Source organism: Eublepharis macularius, chromosome 17 (assembly GCF_028583425.1).
Source record: "Eublepharis macularius isolate TG4126 chromosome 17, MPM_Emac_v1.0, whole genome shotgun sequence".
Classification (NCBI taxonomy): Eukaryota; Metazoa; Chordata; class Lepidosauria; order Squamata; family Eublepharidae; genus Eublepharis; species Eublepharis macularius.
Window position 1 is genome coordinate 6,192,905 of NC_072806.1, and position 20,221 is coordinate 6,213,125.

The 20,221-nt window shown below is 46.5% G+C and overlaps 1 protein-coding gene across 2 annotated transcripts in view; it reads left to right on the top strand.

Moving 5' to 3' along the window:
* The window catches only part of TMEM201 (transmembrane protein 201), a 38,375-nt gene that overhangs the window by 12,128 nt on the left and 6,026 nt on the right, over nt 1-20,221 (top strand). For both annotated transcript variants that reach the window (XM_055001049.1, XM_055001048.1), the window contains exons 4-7: nt 432-608; nt 2,528-2,901; nt 5,040-5,243; nt 17,904-18,124. In XM_055001049.1, coding sequence (XP_054857024.1) covers nt 432-608; nt 2,528-2,901; nt 5,040-5,243; nt 17,904-18,124 — 976 coding nt within the window. The remainder of the gene's footprint in view (nt 1-431; nt 609-2,527; nt 2,902-5,039; nt 5,244-17,903; nt 18,125-20,221) is intronic.

The window sequence follows — 20,221 nt, forward strand, 5'->3', positions numbered from 1 at the left end:
GTAAACCTCTGGCTGTGGTTTGAATGCGTCACAAACTCTGCAAGTCACGCATTTATTCTCCTGGCCTTTAGCTCGCCCATCTGCAGAATGGGGATATTGATAGGGCGGAGCTGTTTGTACGGATCACAAAGATCGAGCATGGGAAGTGCTCTGTAGGTACCACTGAGGTTATGATTAAATCTTTCCAGCCCTGGCTCAAATTCTGCCGTGCAATTAAAGAGGGTGTGATTGAAATTTTTCCCCCTCCCCTTTGGACCGTCTGGCTGGCAGTGCTTCCCCAGGTCTGTCTGGTGCCAAAGTCTGTCCCAGCTCTGCTACTGGCCTCTGAATCTTGACGAAGGAAGGTAGAACTCAGGCCTTTCCACGTGCACAAGAGGGTGCCCTGCCACTGAGCCTGTATCTCTGCTATTCCCTCCCTCTCCCTCGGACAGGGGAAGTACGATGAAGAGATCGAGGTGTACAGACACCACTTGGAGCAAACCTACAAACTCTGCCGCCCCTGCCAAGCCGCGGTGGAGTACTACATCAAGCACCAGAACCGGCAGCTGAGGGCCTTGCTGCTCCGCCACCACTTCAGTGACCGGAAAATGGACACGTCCTACATGCAGGTGGGGAAACGGCTCCCGTGGCACCATTTGCTTCCTTCCGGAATCCGGAAGGGGCAGCTGTTAATGGGAGCTATTTTATGGGAAGGACGGGGTGGACCCTTCCTGGAAGGAAGAGGAGGACATTCTGGTGGTTTGATGTCATGTGTGATTGGCATTCGTTTTCCTGCTTGGTCTACAACATGCTTTAAAAGAATTTTTAAAAGAGAGGGGAAAGGTTGTGAAGTGCCATAGCAGATGCCCTTGACTAGTTTCAAGGGCATCCGTCTGCCTTTGTTGCAGTTCCCCGTTCCTAGCCGGTTTGATCCTCTCTCCCACCCCTTTCTTGCTTTTGCAACCTCCTTGGGGGCAGGGACTTGCCTGTGGCTCTGGGAGGTGCTCTGCTAGTCTTATAGGCTCAGATAGTGAGGAAAAGACTAAAAGCAAGAGCACTAGAAGAAAAAAAAGAATCCTTACGCTACCAAATGAGCTGAGCAATTCGTGCAGCCCGTAGTCTCTCCAGCTTTCCTTTCACTTGGAGGATCTAAAGATGGAGTTCCAAAGGGAAGGTTCCTGACAGAGGAAAGCCAGCCCCTCTGTCTGTGGTGCCCGGGAAACCAGAATACGCTCTTTTAAAAATCCCTGCACCTCGAAAGCTAGCATGTAAGGAGAAAAAGCCGGTCTGGAACCGTTCTTAATGGGTAGACTAGATTTGGGGAAATTACACAGCTGATCTTGCAAGCAACGATGTATTATTTCTGTTTTATATAACTGTGTTATGTTTTCACCTGGCTTTTCTGCCAAATAGTGGCTCCCAAGGATTGGAATATATGGGACAGTTGGATAAAAATAGTTCTTGGGGAAGGGCTTCTTGGCTGAAATGGTAGAGGGGTGCTGGGCTGCTCCTCCCTCACCCCCACCCATGGCCTTGGAAATATGCTGGGCTGAGGCTTCAGATGGCTTTGGTGATAGCAATTGGAAGCACTTCTATATAATATCAACATTGTATGAACAGTTCCTTGGTGTCGGCTGGATTTTTGTAGTATATATTTTTTTCCCTACCATCTCTAAGGGGAGAGGAAATGCTAGTCTTAAGTGCCACACATGGTCTCTAGAAATCCGTTTTGGACTTGGAAAATCTGGAAAGGGCAGCTAATAGCTGCCTTTTAGCCACTCCAAAGTCCAACTTAATTGTGCGTTCAACATACCTTCCTACCCTCTTAAAGAATCAAAAGCCACGCCTGCCCCCGCCTCTCAGCCAACAGCTTCCCAAGACAGCTTCCATAAATGAAGAACAACAGTTTAAATCTGTTTGGTAAATGATCAGTGAAAATAAGGACCTTGAAAGGCAGTTTGATCTTTTAAAAATAATAATAATAATATCATTCGATTTATATACCACCCTTCAGGACAACTTAACGCCCACCCAGAGCGGTTTACAAAGTAAGTCATTATTATCCCCACAACAATAATCACCCTGTGAGGTGGGTGGGGCTGAGAGAGCTCCAGAGAGCTGTGACTAGCCCAAGGTCACCCAGCTGGCTTCAAGTGGAGGAGTGGAGAATCAAACCCGGCTCTCCAGATTAGAGTCCCGCGCTCTTAACCACTACACCAAACTGGCTCTCACCACCATGAACGTAAACCTACACATACACAACTGTCAAAAGAGGTTTGAGAAATCTGGAGGAACAAATAAAACCTTATCCTGCTGCCTAAAGCTAAACAGACAGGATCCCAGCTGGGGAGAATGGTCCCCAGTCGAGGTGCCAGTGCTGAAAAGACCTTGCCCCTGTTAGTCCCCCGCCTCTCCTCTGAAGGTGGAGAAGGTTCTAGAGAAGGTTTTCTCCCTTGTTGGGCAATATCAGCTGGGATTGCTGCTTACAGTCATGTTGTTCACTCATGTTTGGAACACTTAAGGGACTGAAGCTGTTTCTCTGCCACAGAGTTTCTATGCTGCTGCCGCCACCGCTGCCTCCACGACCACGCCGATCCACGTGCTAGCACTGCGCTTCCTGGCTTTCCTCAGCTGTGCCATCCTTATTGCAATGGCCACGTACGGCTCAGGCAACCCGTTCTCCCCTGAGCCTGCCAGCCCTCCTGCATCGCTTCCGGTGAAGAACGGGACTGAGCCGGCAGCCCCCGGCAACGGCACTGTGCTGGAGCTCCTGGGCTGGCGAGAGATTATTCACCTGATGCCGGAGCAGCTGCTGGGGGCGCTAAGCGCCGCCTGGACCTACGGGAAGAACCATCAGATGGCAATGGTCGCCCTGGGGCTGCTGATGTGTATTTTGGCCATGCTGCTTGCGGGACGGATCAGGTATGTGGCAAAGGGTGGGCAGAGCGTCGTTGAACTGTTTTTTTAAAAAAACAGATTGGCTTGCTGTACTCCAAGCGTCACAGCTGTCGCGGTCTTTGTTTGCTGCATTAATCAATAAATAATACCCTAATAAATAAATAGTTAAGACCCTGGCTGGATAATGCCACTTTGATTGCCATCTTGAAGCAAGTTAAAGCAAACAGCGTGCATGAAATTCCAAAAAAAGAAATATATGCTTAGTGTTGAACCACTCAGAAATAGGGAGTTGATGCAATTGAAGTAACTTCAGGCTGAAGTAACTTTCTGTCTTTTGGTGCTACACCTCTGAAGATGCCAGTCACAGCTGCTGGCAACACATCAGGAACTACAATGCCAAGACCACAGCCATACAGCCCGGAAAATCTACAACAACTAACTTAAGGCTGTTGATGACATTTGCCAGGCATTTTACGCTTACAAAACTGGCAAGGTAGGCAGCCGTGTTAGTCTGTCTGTAGCAGTAGAAAAGAGCAAGAGTCCAGTAGCACCTATAAGACTAACAAAAATAAGACTAACAAAAATTTGTGAGTCACAGCTCACTTCTTCAGATATAGCTAGAATGTGAGTCCATCTCTCCTTATATCTTGGAGAGTGGAGTGATTACAGAAGCCCAGTGACAATAGCCAGTGAATGACAAAGGCAGGCATGATTAAATAGGATGGAGTATGCAGAAGGGTGGTGGGTGTGGAGAAATCAGCATTGGTAATAAGACAGGAAGCCTAGGTCTTGATTCAATCCAAGCGGATGCATTATCTTAAACTTGTTATCAGTTGCCATTCAGCAGTCTCTCTAGTCTGCCTTTGAAATTCCTCTGCAGGATAACTTCTACTTTTAGGTGAGCAACTGAATGCCCTGGAAGGTTAAAATGTTCCCCCACTGGTTTTTGAATGTTGTGGTTTCTGATGTCAGACTTATGTCCATTAATTCTTTGTTGAACTGGCCAGTTTGTGCAATGTAGAGGGTGGAAGGTCTCATTGCCGATGCTGATTTCTCCACACCCACCACCCCTTTACCCCACCCTATCCAATCACATCTGCTATTGTCATTCACCAGCTATTGTTATTCAGCATCTGAAATCACTCGACTCTCCAAGATATAAGGAGAGATGGACTCTCATTCTAGCTGTATCTGAAGAAGTGAGCTGTTACTCATGAAAGCTCATACCCTACTACGAATTTTGTTAGTCTTATAGGTGCTACTGGACTCTTGCTCCTTTCTACTGGCAAGCCTTAGTTGACTTCAGAGCTCAGGAAAGAGCTTTGCTGAATCAAAGCAAAGGTGTTTCTCGTCTAGCATCCAATTCCCTTTGGTATTAATTGATTTTAAATACCTATATCCCACCACTGTCAGCCAAAATGGGTGCTCAAGGCAGAACATAAATAAATACCTGGTTCAAAAAAGCAGAGAGTCCTAAGAAACCCGAAAACCAGGAATAAAATCTTAAAAGCCGCATTATGAACATTAGCACATTAAAAGATTAAGCAGCGTAGTATTTCAAGGTGCATCGTGGAAAACTTTAAAAGATCAAGATGTCCAGCAGCATAAAAGCACATAACATTTTTAAAAAGACAGCCGGAAGATCTCCCATCAAAAACCAGTTTGAGAAAATGCCTCCAACAAGAAGTGTGTTTTGCCTGGTCGTGAAAACTTTGAAGGGTTGGCACCTGGCACAGTTGAGTAGGGCTTTCCAGTAGCCAGGTGCATGCCCCCACAAAACCAGCAAGTAGGCATGAAGACGGTAGCCTACCCTGTTGTTTTCCTTATTGTGAGATAGAGTGCCTCTGTACATGGGGGAGTGCTCACTCGGGGCAGAAAGCTCTTAGCAAATCTGTCTTCAGTGGGTTCCTTTTAATCCTCTTACAAAAACGTGGTAGCGGCTGTTGCTGCCAAGTTGCTAAATTAGCTGTGTGTGCATTTTTTAAAATTGCAGCAACCCCGGTCTACCCCACTTAGCTGTCGTTCTGCAGTCAGGGTGGGTGGGTGCGTATTTATTGGGCCCCGGAGCTGGCAGCCTTGGGGGCAGCAGATCTTCAGCCCTCCCCTCTGCTCCTGATATTGGTTCTTACACTCATCGTATCCCACCCTTTCCCCCCCACCAGGCTTCGGCGAATCGACGCCTTCGCCTCTGTCCTTTGGCTGCTTGTGATGGCCTTCCATCTGGTGGAGAAGTACCTGCAGTCCGACACTCCCAGCTGGCTGGACACTGCAAAGTTTGGCACCACCTCCCTCTGCTGCCTGGTGGGCTTCGCGGCAGCCGTGGCCACCCGGAAATCGACAGGCCAGCGGAGAACCCGATCCCGAAGGTCAGAGCTAGAACAGTGACTGTTGGGGAGGGGATACACCCAGACAAGTCCAGGCTTTCGTTGCTGCTGGGGCATCTCTCCTGTTTTTTTAATTTTTAGGGGCTATTCCCCTTTATTTTTTCTTTTTAAGAAACTCTGAAGTATATCCCCCCCACTTGTCGCTGGCTGTAGCATAAGCCATGGATCTCTTGATCGCAAGATCCCTGATTCTCCATCCAGCCCATATACTAAAGCGGCATCTTCTCCCTACGGACTGCAACTCCAGCAAAAACTCATCTTTTTTGCTGCTTCTGGGTCAAGCAATGTTATCAGTTTCACTCCTTCCATTCTCCTCTCTGCTTTTGCTGTGTGTGTATGTGTGTATGTGTGTTTCTGTATCTCACCAGCGTGCCGTCCTGAGCCACCAATTCCCTTTTCGAGGCTTGGCATCCATGTTGCAGACTCCGAGCTGGTTAGCAAACACTGTTGTTTTCTTCAAAGAACCCCGGAAATTGTGTGTATGTTTCTATTTTATTACAAGGTTTAGGATTCATGGTCTGAGAACTGTAGCCCTTTCACGTAACCACGGTTCCCAGGATTTCATGGCTTATTGGGAAGCATGATGGCTAAAACTGGGTTAAGTTCATTGTACAGACATACCCCAGAGCAGCTCTTCTTTGTTTCCTTGAGTGCCTGTAACTTTTGTCTGCATTGGAGTGCATTTTCAGGACGACAACAGTTTTATAACAAAAGCTGCATAGTAAATCCTGGTGTGAGGCTTGAACGAGATGTAATCTGGAATCGCCTTCCTTCAATTAACAGCATGTTGCTGCCTGTGTTGCAATGTAGGAGACAAGAAAAGGGGGGCAGCGGTGTGTGTGTGTGTGTGTTCACGTGTTTGGGACTTAATTCACTAAAACTTTGTTTTTGATCACCATTGCATCTGTGTTTTGCAAGGTATGTATTGGTGTGTTGTGTTTGCATTTAACTTCTCCTGTTCTTAAACTATGTCTCGAAGGAGGTGGAAATAGATTTATGTAAGAAAGAGGCTTGGGCTAGGAATCCTTCTCTTCACCCTTGCAACAAATCAGGCTCCCTGTGGCCTAGCAGCTGCCATTAAGGGGGCGCTCCTCGGCTCAGTTGGCCATCCATAGGCGTGCATAATTTGTTCCTGTCTTTAAGGTGTGAAATGACTGCACCGCGCTGTTCTTCTCCCATGGTGAACAGGATGCACGCAGCCACCCTGTGCAGGATCACTCTGTCTGCAGACGTTTGCAAAGGTGTGCAAAACTGGTTTCTGCAGGGACCTGCGAAGACCTGGCTGGGAAAATGTCAGATACTGAGATTCTGTTGGCCGCCTAAGATGAGTCAATCAAGGCCTTGTTGGGGTTTTGTTTTTTAGAAGGTAACTGGCTTGAGAGTCATAGTGGCTTGTGTGAGGCAGTTGGCTATTGCAAACTGCAGTTGGCTATTGCAAGCTGCAGTTGGCTATTGCAAACTGCAGTTAGCTATTGCAAACTGCAGTTTTGCTTTCTAGCTATATCCCCAATTGTCTTCCCCGCATGTGGCTTCTGAAAAATCTTTCAGAAATACTTCTGGGAAGTATTTTCAGTGTTCAAACAGCAAGGGGCTTGGGTGGGGGCCTCTTCTGCAATCTGCAGAGGATCCCCATTGGCTTCCATTCTATGGCAGGCCTGTGTTTACCTGATTCACCTGCACGCAGGTAGATGCTTTGAAACACAGTCTCTCTGTGAATACAAGAATGATTTCTCTTGCCTCCTGCTTTTGTGTGGGGCTCCCACTGGTCTCCCATTCCAGAGACTGAGTGGGCCCCCTGTTCTCACAGTTCAGTGGGCCTTGCTGAAATAACGCTTTGGTAAGTTCTAGGCTATCTTACATATGACTTGCAAGAGAAGCATATTTTGCTCCTGTGATGTTGCATAGGTGTGAGGCAGGAGGCTGATATTCGTTCTGCTACAGACAAAATAGTTCCTGCCCTGATCCTTTAAGACAGTGAATGCCCTCCAGGGCTGTGTTCTTCAAACTTAAGGGCAGCATTCCCTCTGAGGCCCCAGGAAATACCACCCGTCTCCCACATATGCCTTTCTGCCCACCTTGCTATTTTGGTGGGCTTTAGTGGGGCGGTTTGTTTTATTTGTTTATCCAGATGAGCTCAGGTTCTGCCAGGTCCACTGCCTGCTCCAAAGAAGTCTTTCTCCTCTGCCCCCCTTCCAAGCTTATTTGTTTTCAGGGAATGCTTTCCCCCATTTGCTTGCTTGCTACATAACTGCAGCCAGACACAAAGGATTCTGGAATATATTTTAAGGCAGCCATATTTTTTTCAGTTTCTATCTCAATGGAATCTTTTTTCTTTTGAATTGCCCCACGGCGATGCCTGTGTATTGTGAAGGATTATAGAATAGGTTGTAGAATACACACTAGAGATGGGCACGAACCGAGAAAATGGTGGCTTGTTGCAGTTCATGGTTCGTCGCGTTGTACGAACCATGAACTGTCATGAAATTGCCCGGTTCGTGAACCAGTTCATTTGGCTTGTGAATATGTCACTTCTGGGGCAGCAGAAGGTCTGCAGAAAGCCCATCTCTCCTGCCCCCCGTTGCCTAGGAAACTGATTGATCAGCACCAGGCTGTCTGCCATGACAAACCAAAAAACGAACCAAACGAACTGGCCTAAAATAATGGTTCGTTGCAGCTCATCAAAAATGTGCCCCGACAAACCACCAGTTCATGAACCAAAAAAACGGCCCAGACAGACTTTGGTTCGTATTTCAGTGCGTGCCCATCTCTAATACACACACACTTCTTGCGGCATGTGTCAGTCCCAGTGGGTCTCTCTCTTGTGCTGGTTTCCAGCCCTGGGGCAGCTGTTTCATCTAATTGTGGTGGCCGTATTCATTTATTCAATTGTGGCAGGGGTGTTTTGTCACACGTCCAGCATGCAGCGTCCCTGCTCCAGCCTTGCTAAGAGCCCAGTGGAATAGTTCCAAGCAAGGTCTGGGGGGACTGGATCCAGAGCCAAGCACATCTTGCAGCTGAGTTTGGTGCGTCTTAAGCACTAAATATCCCATTTGGGTTTCACAACCAGTGTCCAGGAGTGTTTGGGTAATCACCATTGCCTAAGGACTAGAAAATTGTATGAGGTTTTTTTTTCTTTAATCCAAAAAGTGAGATCCTCAGAATATGGAGTAAGATTACAGAATAAATATGCACGCAAGTTCTTGATAACACAGGAAAACTTCAGTGTGTGTATGATACGGGAACTCCCGTTTTGCAGCTCATTTGTATGTTTCATATTCGATGCCTGGCTCTCAGACGTTCTTGCCATTATCTCCTTTCCGAGAAGCAAAACGGGAGGCGGGGGAGGTGCTGTTAGGAAGCTGATCCAGCGTGGCTTCTTCCGGAGCGCCTTGGGGTAGCCGTGTCTCCTCTGCTTGCCTGGAAATCTGAGCTCAGCGGGAGAACATCTGCTTTGCGTGCAGAAGGTCTCCGGGTTCAGTTCCCGGCAGCTCCAGTTAAAAAGCTCTCTGGTGTCAGAGGAAGACCTTGAAGAGCCGCTGCCAGTCAGAGAACATGATACTGAGCTACACGGGGCCGGCATTTTGACTCAACATAAGGTAGCTTCAGAAGTTCACATCCTTTCCTGCCACCCAGTGCAGCTGTATGGCCTAAGCGGGGCGGGGAGCAGCTGAGCTGTCACTGGTCTGAAGATGGGATGGAGGGAAGTAGGGTCCCTAGAAATATCAGTTCCTTTTAAATCCTATGCAGAATGAAAAGGAGGACAGTTTTCCTCTGGTTTTGATTTACCCAGTTTGCTGTGTGTGGTTTTGAAAAAGCCGTCTTTGCATATAAGCGTGTGTTGCATTCACCCTGGATTTAACACGTAACTGTTTCCTTCACTCCCACGACAACCCCTTTTAATATTTTTGTGTGTCTGTATGTGAACATAATCCTCCGTGGAAGAGGTTTAGTGCCTCCCCCCAGCTTTTTAAAAGATAAACACTTTACAGTGTATTTCTGGTGGCTTTTTAAAGAAATTTTTTTGCAACGATAACCACGGTTGATGGTGGAGTTAGATAACAGTAGTCAGTACACATAAGTGTAACATAAGTGGAATTATTTATTCTCTAATATAATTATATTCGGTACGTATTTATCTGAAGCTGATAATTCTGGTTTTTTTCTCTATTTTAAAAGTTAACAAAGAAGGAAGGAAAAGTTCTTAAAACTGAGGGTTTGGGTGCCTAACAGATTTTAACTTCCTGCTTGCCTGTTGTTGGCCGGGTAATTCTGATAGTTTTATTTCCTGCTCGCCATGTGAAAAGCAAACATCGCATGCTCCTCCCAAAAGCTACTTTCAAAAGAACAGGGTCTAGATTTTAAGTGTGTGTGAATTGCTCTGTCCCCTAAAGAGTTACCTGGGACTGGGCAGCCAGAATTGTGCCGAGTAACAACCCGGAAAGGAAAGCATCTAGAAAACGTGGCCAGTTTCTGCTGCAACGCCATGGAGGTTTACCCACAATCCTTTGTCCTGGTGAGGTGATTAAAGGGTGATTAAGCCATGCGGTGCCCTAACCTGGATAGCCCAGGTGAGCCCAATCTCGCCAGACCTCAGAAACTAAACAGGGTCGGCCTTGGTTAGTAATTGGATGGGAGACCTCCAACGAAGACCAGGGTTGCAGAGGCAGGCAATGGCAAACCACCTCTGATAGTCTCTTGACATGAAAACCCCACCGGGGTCACCATAAGTCAGCCATGAGGGCACTCACCACCACCAAACCATGTGGTAAAGTGGTTAGAACGTGGAACTAGGACCCTGGAGAATTAGGCTCACATCCCTGTTGTGCCATAAAATTAATCAACTGATCTTATTTTGCTGGGTTGCTCTGAGGATTCCCCCCCCCCCCAAAAAAAGTGGACAACCACACACTACAATAATAAGTGGCCCCATGCTGTTCTGATTAAGAGATGGGGCATATTTCCCTACCACAATCCTGCTGGGTCAGACCAGAGGTCCATCACCCCATCATCTCACACAGTGTCTAGCAAATTCTGGATGGCCAACAACAGGGCTTAGAGGTCAAGGCCTGATGTTGCCTCTGGGCTTTGGGATTCAGCGGCTGACTGATTCTGAATGCAGAGATAGATCCAGAGGAGTTAGCCATGTTAGTCTGTAGTTGCGAAATAGTAAAGAGTTCAGTAACACCTTTAAGACTAACCAACTTTATTGTAGCATAAGCTTTCGAGAACCACAGCTCTCTTCGTCAGATGCATCATCACCTTTCAAGAACCACAGCTCTTATTCCAGCCTTATTCCATCATTGTCTGACAACCAGTTACTTCCAATGGGACAACGAATTCTATGAACAGATGGATGGGGTGGCCATGGGGAGCCCACTCAGCCCAGTTATAGCAAACTTCTACATGGAACATTTTGAAAAAACAGCTCTAGAATCAGCACCCCACAAACCCAGTGTATGGTTCCGGTTTGTGGATGATACATTCATCATTTGGAGCCATGGGGAGGAAGAATTGAGGGAGTTTTTGAATCATCTCAACAACATCCACCTGAACATACAATTCACAATGGAGAAAGAAAGTGAGGGAAAACTCTCATTCCTGGATACCTTGGTCATCCGCAAAGCAAACTTTCAGTTAGGTCACAAGGTCTACAGGAAACCAACTCACACTGATCGGTACTTACACAAAAACTCCAATCACCACCCCCGACAGAAAAGAGGCATAATGAAAACATTAGTGGATCGTGCAAGACGGATATGTGAGCCGCGCTTTCTCAATGAGGAAATTAATCATCTAAACCACGCACTTCAGGCAAATGGCTACTCCAGAAATGAAATCCGAAGAGCAATCAAACCCAGGATGAATCAAACAACCAAGGAAAAACAGTCACCTACAGGAAAAGTGTTTTTGCCATATATCAAAGGAATTACTGATCAGATGGGAAAGCTTATGGAAAAGCATAACCTTCAAGCAGTATTCAGACCCACCCGAAAAATACAACAGATGCTACGATCAGCAAAAGACAGCAGAGATCCCCTCACCTCTGCAGGAGTATACCGTATACCCTGCAGCTGTGGACAAGTTTACATCGGGACCACAAAGCGTAGCATCCAGACAAGAATAAAAGAACATGAAAGACACTGCAGACTTGGACAGCCTGAAAAATCAGCTGTGGCTGAACATAGCCTAACTCAAACAGGGCACAGTATCTTATTCCAGGACACCAAAATACTGGACAACACTTCCAACTACTTTGTCAGACTGCACAGGGAAGCCATTGAAATTCACAAGCATAAGCAAAACTTCAACAGGAAAGAAGAAACCTTAAGAATGAACAGAGCATGGGCTCCGGTTCTGAAAAACACCAGGCCAACAAAACACTCCACACCTGACAATAGCCCTGCAGAGAAGATTAGCACATCAAGCACCAATCCATATGCAAAAGAACCTCCTCAGGAGACAGTGAAGCCTCCCGCCATTAGCATTCCACACCCTGGGAAACTCTTACAGAATGACTCAGCTCAACCCCACCCCTCCTGAGTAGATACAAATGACATACATCTTTTCCACACTGTGACACTGAGAGATCTCTGTCTTTTGGTGCTACACCTCTGAAGATGCCAGCCACAGCTGCTGGCGAAACGTCAGGAACTACAATGCCAAGACCACGGCAATACAGCCCGGAAAACCCCCAACAACCATCGTTCTCCGGCCGTGAAAGCCTTCGACAATACAACCACAGCTCTCTTCGTCAGACCTGATAAAGAGAGCTGAGGTTCTCAAAAGTTGACGATGCATCTGACGAAGAGAGCTGTGGTTCTTGAAAGCTTATGCTACAATAAAGTTGGTTAGTCTTAAAGGTGCTACTGGACTCTTTACTATTCTGAATGTGGCCGTTCCCTTTAGTCACCATGGCTGGTAGCCACTGATAAAGCTATCCTCCATGCATCTGTCTTAAGTCCTTTTAAAGTTATCTATGCCCGTGTCCATCGCTGCATCCTCTGGCAGGGAATTCCCTGTTTTAATCACTTGTTGAGTAAAGCGTTTCCTTTCATCTTATCCTGAATTTACTGCCCATCAGCTTAATTGGTTTGAGTATTTTGGGAGAGGGAGAAAAAATTCTCACTGTCCCCTCTCTACCCCGTGCATAATTTTATAAACCTCTATAATGCCCCACCCGTTCGTAATCTCTTTTCCAAAATGTTGAAACGTTAACGAAACGTGACTTGATAGAGGACCGCTTTTCATGCAAAAGGTCCCGAGTTCCAGTTCCTTGTGGAGCAGGCAAGATCCTTCTCGTCCCCAGACCCTGCAGAGTCGCTGCCAGTCAGAGTCAGGCTACGTGCCCCTATTGTCTGACTCGGCGTCACGTATCTTAGTCGAGGATCCTTTTGCATTGCAAATCAGCTGGGGGTGTTTCGTCACAACTGTCTCGAATGTTCCAGGTCTTTTCAAGGGTGAGGGGGAACCCCTGAGACTCCAGAATTTTCCGTTTCAGGGCCTCCCACCCATCTCACCCCAGGAATGAGCTGGATTTATGGAGGCCTACACTGTTCCATGTTCACAGTAACCGTGTATTTATTGATCTTCTATAAGAATATCCTTTCTCATTTGTGTAGCCTTTCTGTGCCTAAGAGTCTAGTAATGCTATATATGCCCTCTGTTGTAAACCCTACTCAAGACGCCACGTTTTAAAAATAAAGGGCTCCTTACTCTTTGCAACAAGCTGTTACGACTCTGCAACTTTTTTCTGTTTGTTTGTTTTGTTTCATTGCTCTAATCTCTGGCCACCGTGCATAAAGCTTCTCTTCGCTTGAAGGCACCTGTCCGGTCTTCACTCACAAAGCTCCAGGTGACACAAACATTTTAGTTGGAGCACTGGGGCCACGCCAAGAATTTGTCGCAGAGGGTTTCCGCCCCTCAGCCTTGGGCCGCTGCACCCTGAAGGACTAGTAGCTTGTTCTAATGGTGTAGCGAGATGTCTCTCTGATACAAGAACATCTCTGTGGGGTGAAAGACGAGAAGGCTTTTTGTCTTGCTTGCCTTTTCTGAAGGTATTGCAAATCTTTTTTTCCCATTCTGGTTGGTGCTAAGCCTCATTAGGCTAGCTTGGGCACAATGGAGATATTTATGCATTTTTAAAAATATATAACATCACACGCTTTGCCATAAACATTACATCCAAAACATCACCTCTTGGGTTACACAGCGAGCGACATTGTTCCGCGTGGGGTTTTTGTCTGTACGTGTGTCCCATGAACGAAATGCAGAAAAGCGAGGCTGCGTTCACAGAGATTTCAAACTTTTGAAGCAACAATGAGCGTGTGCAAGATCCTTAACGTAATTCCTTTTTTTAAAAAAATTCTCCATTTGTGTCTCACCCTTCCCTCCAAGGAGCTCAGAGTGGCAGGCCTGGTTTTCTTCTCCTCCGCAACTTGGGGAGTTTGAGAGTGAGATATCTAGCAAGCTTCGTGGAAGGGTGGGAATTTGAACCCAGTGCTGGCCTAGTGCTGTAATCGCTACACTCCATTGGTTCATCTCTTTTTCTGCAGCCTGGCGCACATGGCCTGCTGTAGAGATGGAACTAGCCATAGCAAGAAGACCCAGAGGTGCAGGGTAGGGGCAGTGTTGCTGTTCAGAGAAGAGACTGATAGCATTATGTGTTGGTACATGCACTCTGTGCCAGGATGTAGGAGCTGCTGCCCTTTTATAACCTTAGCAGCGGCAGAGAAAAGACACTGCATGATTTTACACACTCCCTAAGGTCTGGGCTTTCTCTCTTCTGTGCCATCACCGCTGCAGAAAGGCAAATGCTTTCTTACATTTAGCTTTTTCTGCATCCTCGCTGCGCCTGAGCAGTTCCATAAACGCTGCCAAAGCTCCGCTGTGCCTTCTGAAGGGCAAAAGGCTTTACGGAGAAAACTGCAAGCTTCCCCCCTCCCTTTGCATCCCGGAGCTTGAGAATCCTTGGGAATGTTCTTAGCCAATAGCAACGAGGCATGCAGATGAACCTGGCCACCCCAGCCTATCCGTGGTGCCGGCATCGGTAGGCAAAGCCTCTCGTTGGCTGTTGTGTCTGTCTTTCTCCCAGTAAAATACTCGGCATGTGTTTTTAAACTCAAAGTATGGGGACGTCTTAAGGCTGCATAAAAGTAGCAGCTGCGATGTTGTCATGCAGGAGAGGAGCACAGAAGCCACTCAACTCAAGCAGAGTTTGGGCAGGCACTGCCGAGTTTGATGCTCTTTCCTCCTTGTAAATGATATTTGCAGCCTTTTTGGCCTGCTGCCTTCTGTGCTGAGCCCCTTGCATCCATTTTTTTTAAAAAAAGAAATTGGTCGTAATCGGTGGCACCTTTAGGTTTTGATGTGAAGCGGCGTTTAAATGTCATTGCAACTCGGAAGTGAACCTGTTATCTCAGGCTTTTTTTTCTCCTTCCTGGTTCCTTGAAAGAAGATTGTTCCAGTTTGGAACTTGCGAGCTTTACCCACCAACACAAGAGGGAGGAGGGTATTGACTCCCCCCCCCCCCAATGTTATACCAAGAACTGTGGGGGCAAGGGATTGTAGAGAGGAGGATAGTCAGACAAGAGCACCATCAAGATGCGGTGTCCCCTAATCCTTACTTTGGTTAATTCTAGACAGCTTCACAGCCATAAGTTGATATACAGGAATAAAATATCTAAGGGAAGGGGGGAATCCAGGAATTAAAAAACTAGTAATACTTATAGTTAAAAACACTGTAACCTGAAATGGAAGTTGGTTTTCTAAGCCAGTTTCTCTCTCTCTGCAGATAACATTTCTCAGCTCTTGCCCAAAACTTGGTACTTTGCAAGTCAATAAGGGAGTGTAGTGTTGCGTAGAGTCTGCAACATCTGCGACGGGCATTGCTGCAGAGTTGTCTCTCGTCTGGAGGAACCGAGTTTCCAACGTTTGTGTTAGCGTTGTCCCTGTGCCATTCAGATAGTGAAGGATCACATCACATTCCAGTTGTTTGATCAACTTGCCTTGTAGCTAATCAACCCGAGTCAAAGGGCTGGATCCTGCATATCTGTCCCACTCAGGGAAGCATTTTGCTGCTGCAGAGATAGGGCACTTCCCCGGGACCCGTCTGATTGTTTCAATAAACGGGCCAATTGCCAAAGCTTTGGGAGACGTCACTTTTGGGGATGTTAAAGGAATTGCGAAAGACCTCAAAAGCACAAGGTAATTTTAGCAGGTGAAAGGCCTCTTTATTTTTTTCCCTTTTCGTTCTCTGGTAAAACACTGAAACCACAATATCCTTGCGGGGGAAAGCATGCTCTTTAAATTTCATGCCACTCATTTTTAAAATGTAGTTGAATAGCCGATTCAAGTTGCAGCTAAGGTGCCAATTCTTACCAGTAAAAAGTTGCCACCCCCTCTATTGCTAGCTCCCGGAGGACGTCTGGAATGAGTTGCTAGAGTTTTGGCAGTACCTAAAATGCAGAAGTAGAGAAAATGGCCAGTGCTAACTTGTTCCGTGTTTGAACGCTGCAGATAGGTCTGGGGTCAACTCTAGCTGGTTTTTCCCTTTAATCTTCTGCAGAGTGGGGAGAGGTCCAAGACTGGGGTAGCAAGACCTCCAGAGGAACAGAAAATGGGACCGTGGTGTGGTCTTTGCTGGGGACGTGTCTGGCTTTGGTTTGGGTGGATGTTTCCAGGTCCAAGGTAGGAGGCACAGGTGTTGCAATAGCTCTGGCAAACCCTCATAGATTCCATAGCTAATGTGCATTTTGTGATTGTGTATGTGTGTGTGTTTGCATATATGGGCAGGATGCTTTGGGCGCTGCCATGCTGTGCAGGAGCTGAAAGAACCCTGTTGGGTTGGCTGGCTTGCACTCAGTCGCCTGGAGTGATGCAACCTTGCTTAAAGGCAACATCTCTCTTGCGCAGGGATTCTGTTAGGAACATCGGTTGTCGGGAGGGGCAGCTGCGCCCCCTTTTCCTTGCCCTTCTTGCAGCTTCATCCAATTCTAAGTGCTTCTTTTGCTGCCCCAAAGGATAGAGATGGGAAGGGGGGGCAATTAGTGGAATTTTTGCCAGGTTTTCCCCCAAGGACTTGTTTAATTTTCCCAGTGGAAAAATTGGGAGGGGTGAGATGGGAGTGTTGAAATTCCTATGAATTTTTTTAAAGTGAATAAAATGTTTCTTAAGGCAAGGTTTTTCACACTCAAAATGTATAGCATGAAAAGGTCTGAGGACTTTTTAATGTTTATCCAGTAGAAACACTGGGAAATCGGGGGGTGCACTGAAAACAAAGCCTTTCTCCTGTGAAATGTTTTTCTGTTTCTTCAAATGGAAAAAAAAAACCCTTTTCTTACAGAGCGTTTCACTCACTCAAGATGTACAGCATGAAAAACGTACGAGGACGGTCTCAATTTTTTCCAAGAGAAAAATTGGGAAATGTTGAAGAACGCATTTTGAATAATTTGTTTTTGTTTAAATGTAGATCATTTTGCTAACAGTTAAAAAGCTATCATGTGTTTAATGATAATACCCTTTTTAAAGAGTTCAGTGTTTTCCATGTTGCAAGGTTTAGCTTGATATCCAAACATGCAGGCCATCCTACTTATTGTAACTCTGGAAGATGCGGTGTTTTTTTTCCCTTTGACTTCAAAATTTCCAGAAATTTCACATCTCTGTGTCCACAATATCTTGCTTTCCAGATCTGATCCTCTGGAAGTAAGGGGCAGCCATGAATGCTCCTCTTTTCGTGTAACTGGCAGTCATTTTTTAGGGTGTTCCAGTTTTTTCTGTTCCTGGTGAGCAGAAAATCAAGGAAAAACACTAAGCAGGTTACCGAATGAGGCTGAGTTTGCCAGAGCAGATGTGAATGATTTTTCATACCTCCCCAGTGTGTGACAGAGTGTTGATTTCTAGACTCTTCTTTCTTATTCTCACTTTCTCACTTTCTTATTCTCACTTTCTTATTTCTCACTTTCTCATAACCAGGTCTTACCTTGACCACTAGCGAGGTGCTATTTTGGTACAGAAATAAGAGTGCTTATTTTCCAATAGGAAAGAGCAAGAGTCCAGGAGCACCTATAAGATTAACAAAATTTGTGGTAGGGTTTGAGCTTTCATGAGTCACAGCTCACTATGAAGAAGTGAGCTGTGACTCACGAAAGCTCATACCTTACCACAAATTTTGTCAGTCTTACAGGTGCTACTGGACTCTTGCTCTTTCCTACTATTAGACAGAGTAACACAGACTCCAAATGACTACGAGTGCTTCCTCCCCCACCAGTACTTCATTCCAGTTGGGGAGGTCTTTATATTCTGCCTTTGGCATGATTTGAAAAACATGAAATGGTGATAGAATATTATTTTAAATGGTGATAGAATAGTATTTTATCCAAGGAGCCAGCCAGCCTCCTCTTTTCCTTGTACAACAACTTTGCAAGGTAGGTTACAACAAGAGAAAGTGACTGGCCCACGGCACAGTGAGCTTCCTGGCCAGCTGAGGATTTGAATTGGGATCTCTCCATTCAGTCTGATGCTGTAACCATTACACCCACTGCTGTTTTTTGGCAGTTGCACCGGGTCACCTTTGGAGGTGGTGGTAGAGTCTGTGCAGGGAGTTCATTCTTGGCTTGAATACCTTCTTGTGTGCCCTGTTCACAGGTACCTCTCGGGAGATCCGGTCGCAGCGTTCCCCAACAGTGCTGGGATGGGCTTCCCATATCCTCCTGCTGCTCCATCTGTATTCATCCCAACGCCTCCCAGCATTCTCCAGTTGAACCAGCAGTTCTTCCACTCCCCGCGGCGAACTTCCTCCTCGTCTCTTCCTGGACGATTAAACCGGGCCCTCTCCTTGGGCACAATTCCTTCCCTGGCCAGGACAGGTACGATGCACTCGTTTCGTTTTGCTTTCATTGCTTTCTTCAGGTTCCTAGTCCTGTTGCATCCCCCTAACTGAACTACCTTGTGCCAATTACTTATTCCGATGCAGAAGTGGTGTGGTTAATAGCTGAGCACAGAGGCCAGGCTGCTCCCAAATCAAACCTCGCTGTGATTTTGTAAAGAAGCCATAGGCCAATTGCCTTTCCCTCCACTTCACCTGCCGTCTTGACCCGGCTAATCTTCAAAATGAGAATCCTCATTGACTTAAGGATTACTCTCATAGCCAGTGTGATAATTTGGAACACTTAAAGGCTTTTCTCTGTTTTGTCCCCAGTATCTTAGTATTCAGCTAGATTGCCTCTGAACATGGAGGTACCATTGGACAGGAATGGCGCAGACACGCTTTGCTTGGTGAAGGTCCCAGATATGGTCGCAGGCACTTCCCGTCAGTGCTGGCAAAGACTCCCGTCTTCCAGAAGGCGGCTGCCAGTCAGAGTAGAAGATACTGAACTGGTGGCAGCTTCACACATTGCATTACAAACTTAGCTTTAATCATCTCAACTTGTCGTAAAGATGTCCACGGTAGTTTCCAAATCATGACCACAAACGTGAAACTCAGTACCGTGTGAAAACGAAAAGACGAAATCCCCAGTATCAATAAATGCCAGGAAATCGCAACAGAGAGAGGATTGGCCCCATTAAATGAGCTTTGCAAAACAAAACTGGCTGTGAATAAAAGTGAAACTTAGCAGCCATGAAAGCAGTCCCTCCGCCTCTCCCTCTTTCAAAACCTCTTTTGATCACTCCTTGACTTTTGCACCGAGTTTGCTTTGGATTCTCCCAGTTTCCTCCCAACTTCCTCCCCCACCTACTGATCTGCCCCCTTATTTACTCCTACCTGTCCTTTTTTTTGGGTCCATGTATAAGCTCATCTGACTCTCCATGTGTTTCCCCCTCCCACACTCGCAGTTTTAAAGCTTATTCCAAGCTGCCAAAGGTGTGTGGAACACCCGCCGATTTTCGAGAAGCCTCGGGCAGAAAAAATCCCAAACACCCTGTGGCTCGCCGCTGAACCTTCCCACATTGACCACCTTTGCCATCTTATGCCTACATGTAAAATTGCCTCCACCCTGTCAACCAAGCTCAACACCCCATAAAAACAAGTCAGTTTTTTTCCACACGCATGAGAATCGGAACAGCTAACTTGCCAGATCTGCACAGTTATTGCAGTGAAATTGATGGATTGATTTTTACTTCATTTACATGTCCCAGTGGGGACCTAGAGTGTTACATTACTCTTCCCTCCATGTTATCTTCACAACAGCCTTGTGAGGTAGCAAAATTGAAGAGTCCAGTAGCACCGTTAAGACTACCCAACTGTACTGTAGCATAAGCTTTCGAGAATCACAGTTCTCCTCATCAGATGCATCTGACAAAGAGAGCTGTGGTTCTCGAAAGCTTATGCTACAGTAAAGTTGGTTAGTCTTAAAGGTGCTACTGGACTCTTCGATTTTGCTACTACAGACTCACACGGCTCACTCCTCTGGATTTTGTGAGGTAGGTTAGGCTGAAAGTGTGGGGCTGGCCCAAGGTCACCCAGCAAGCTTCCCTAGCAGAGTGGGGGTTTGTATCTGAGGTGTGAAGGCCAAAAGTTCAGTTTGAATGAAGGATAAAAAAAAGTGCTTATTTGTTTTGTGGTGGTAAAATGCCAGGAGACGATGCAGCAAACATCTCTTAAAGCACTCCAGCTTTGCTTTTACTGTTGGCAATTGCAGTTTCAGGTGTGCATAAGAACCTTTGGGCTGGGCTGAATCCTGGCCCTCTGTTGAGATCACCTGCTGATCTCTGAAATTCAGCTCCCACTTACGGGCGCCAGGTTTGCAGGTTCAGTCCCCGGCATTTCCCGCTAACGGATCTCAAGGAGCAGGTGGTGGGGAGACCTTCCGCTGCGGAGTTGCTCCTAGTCCCAATAGGCAGTTCGGAGCGAGGGAGACGAGCAGTCTGACTTGGTATGAGGCGTCTTCCCCATTAATGGAATCCAAGACAGATCATGTGGCTGCATTTTGAGGAGCCGTGGCTCAGTGGTGGAACACCCATTC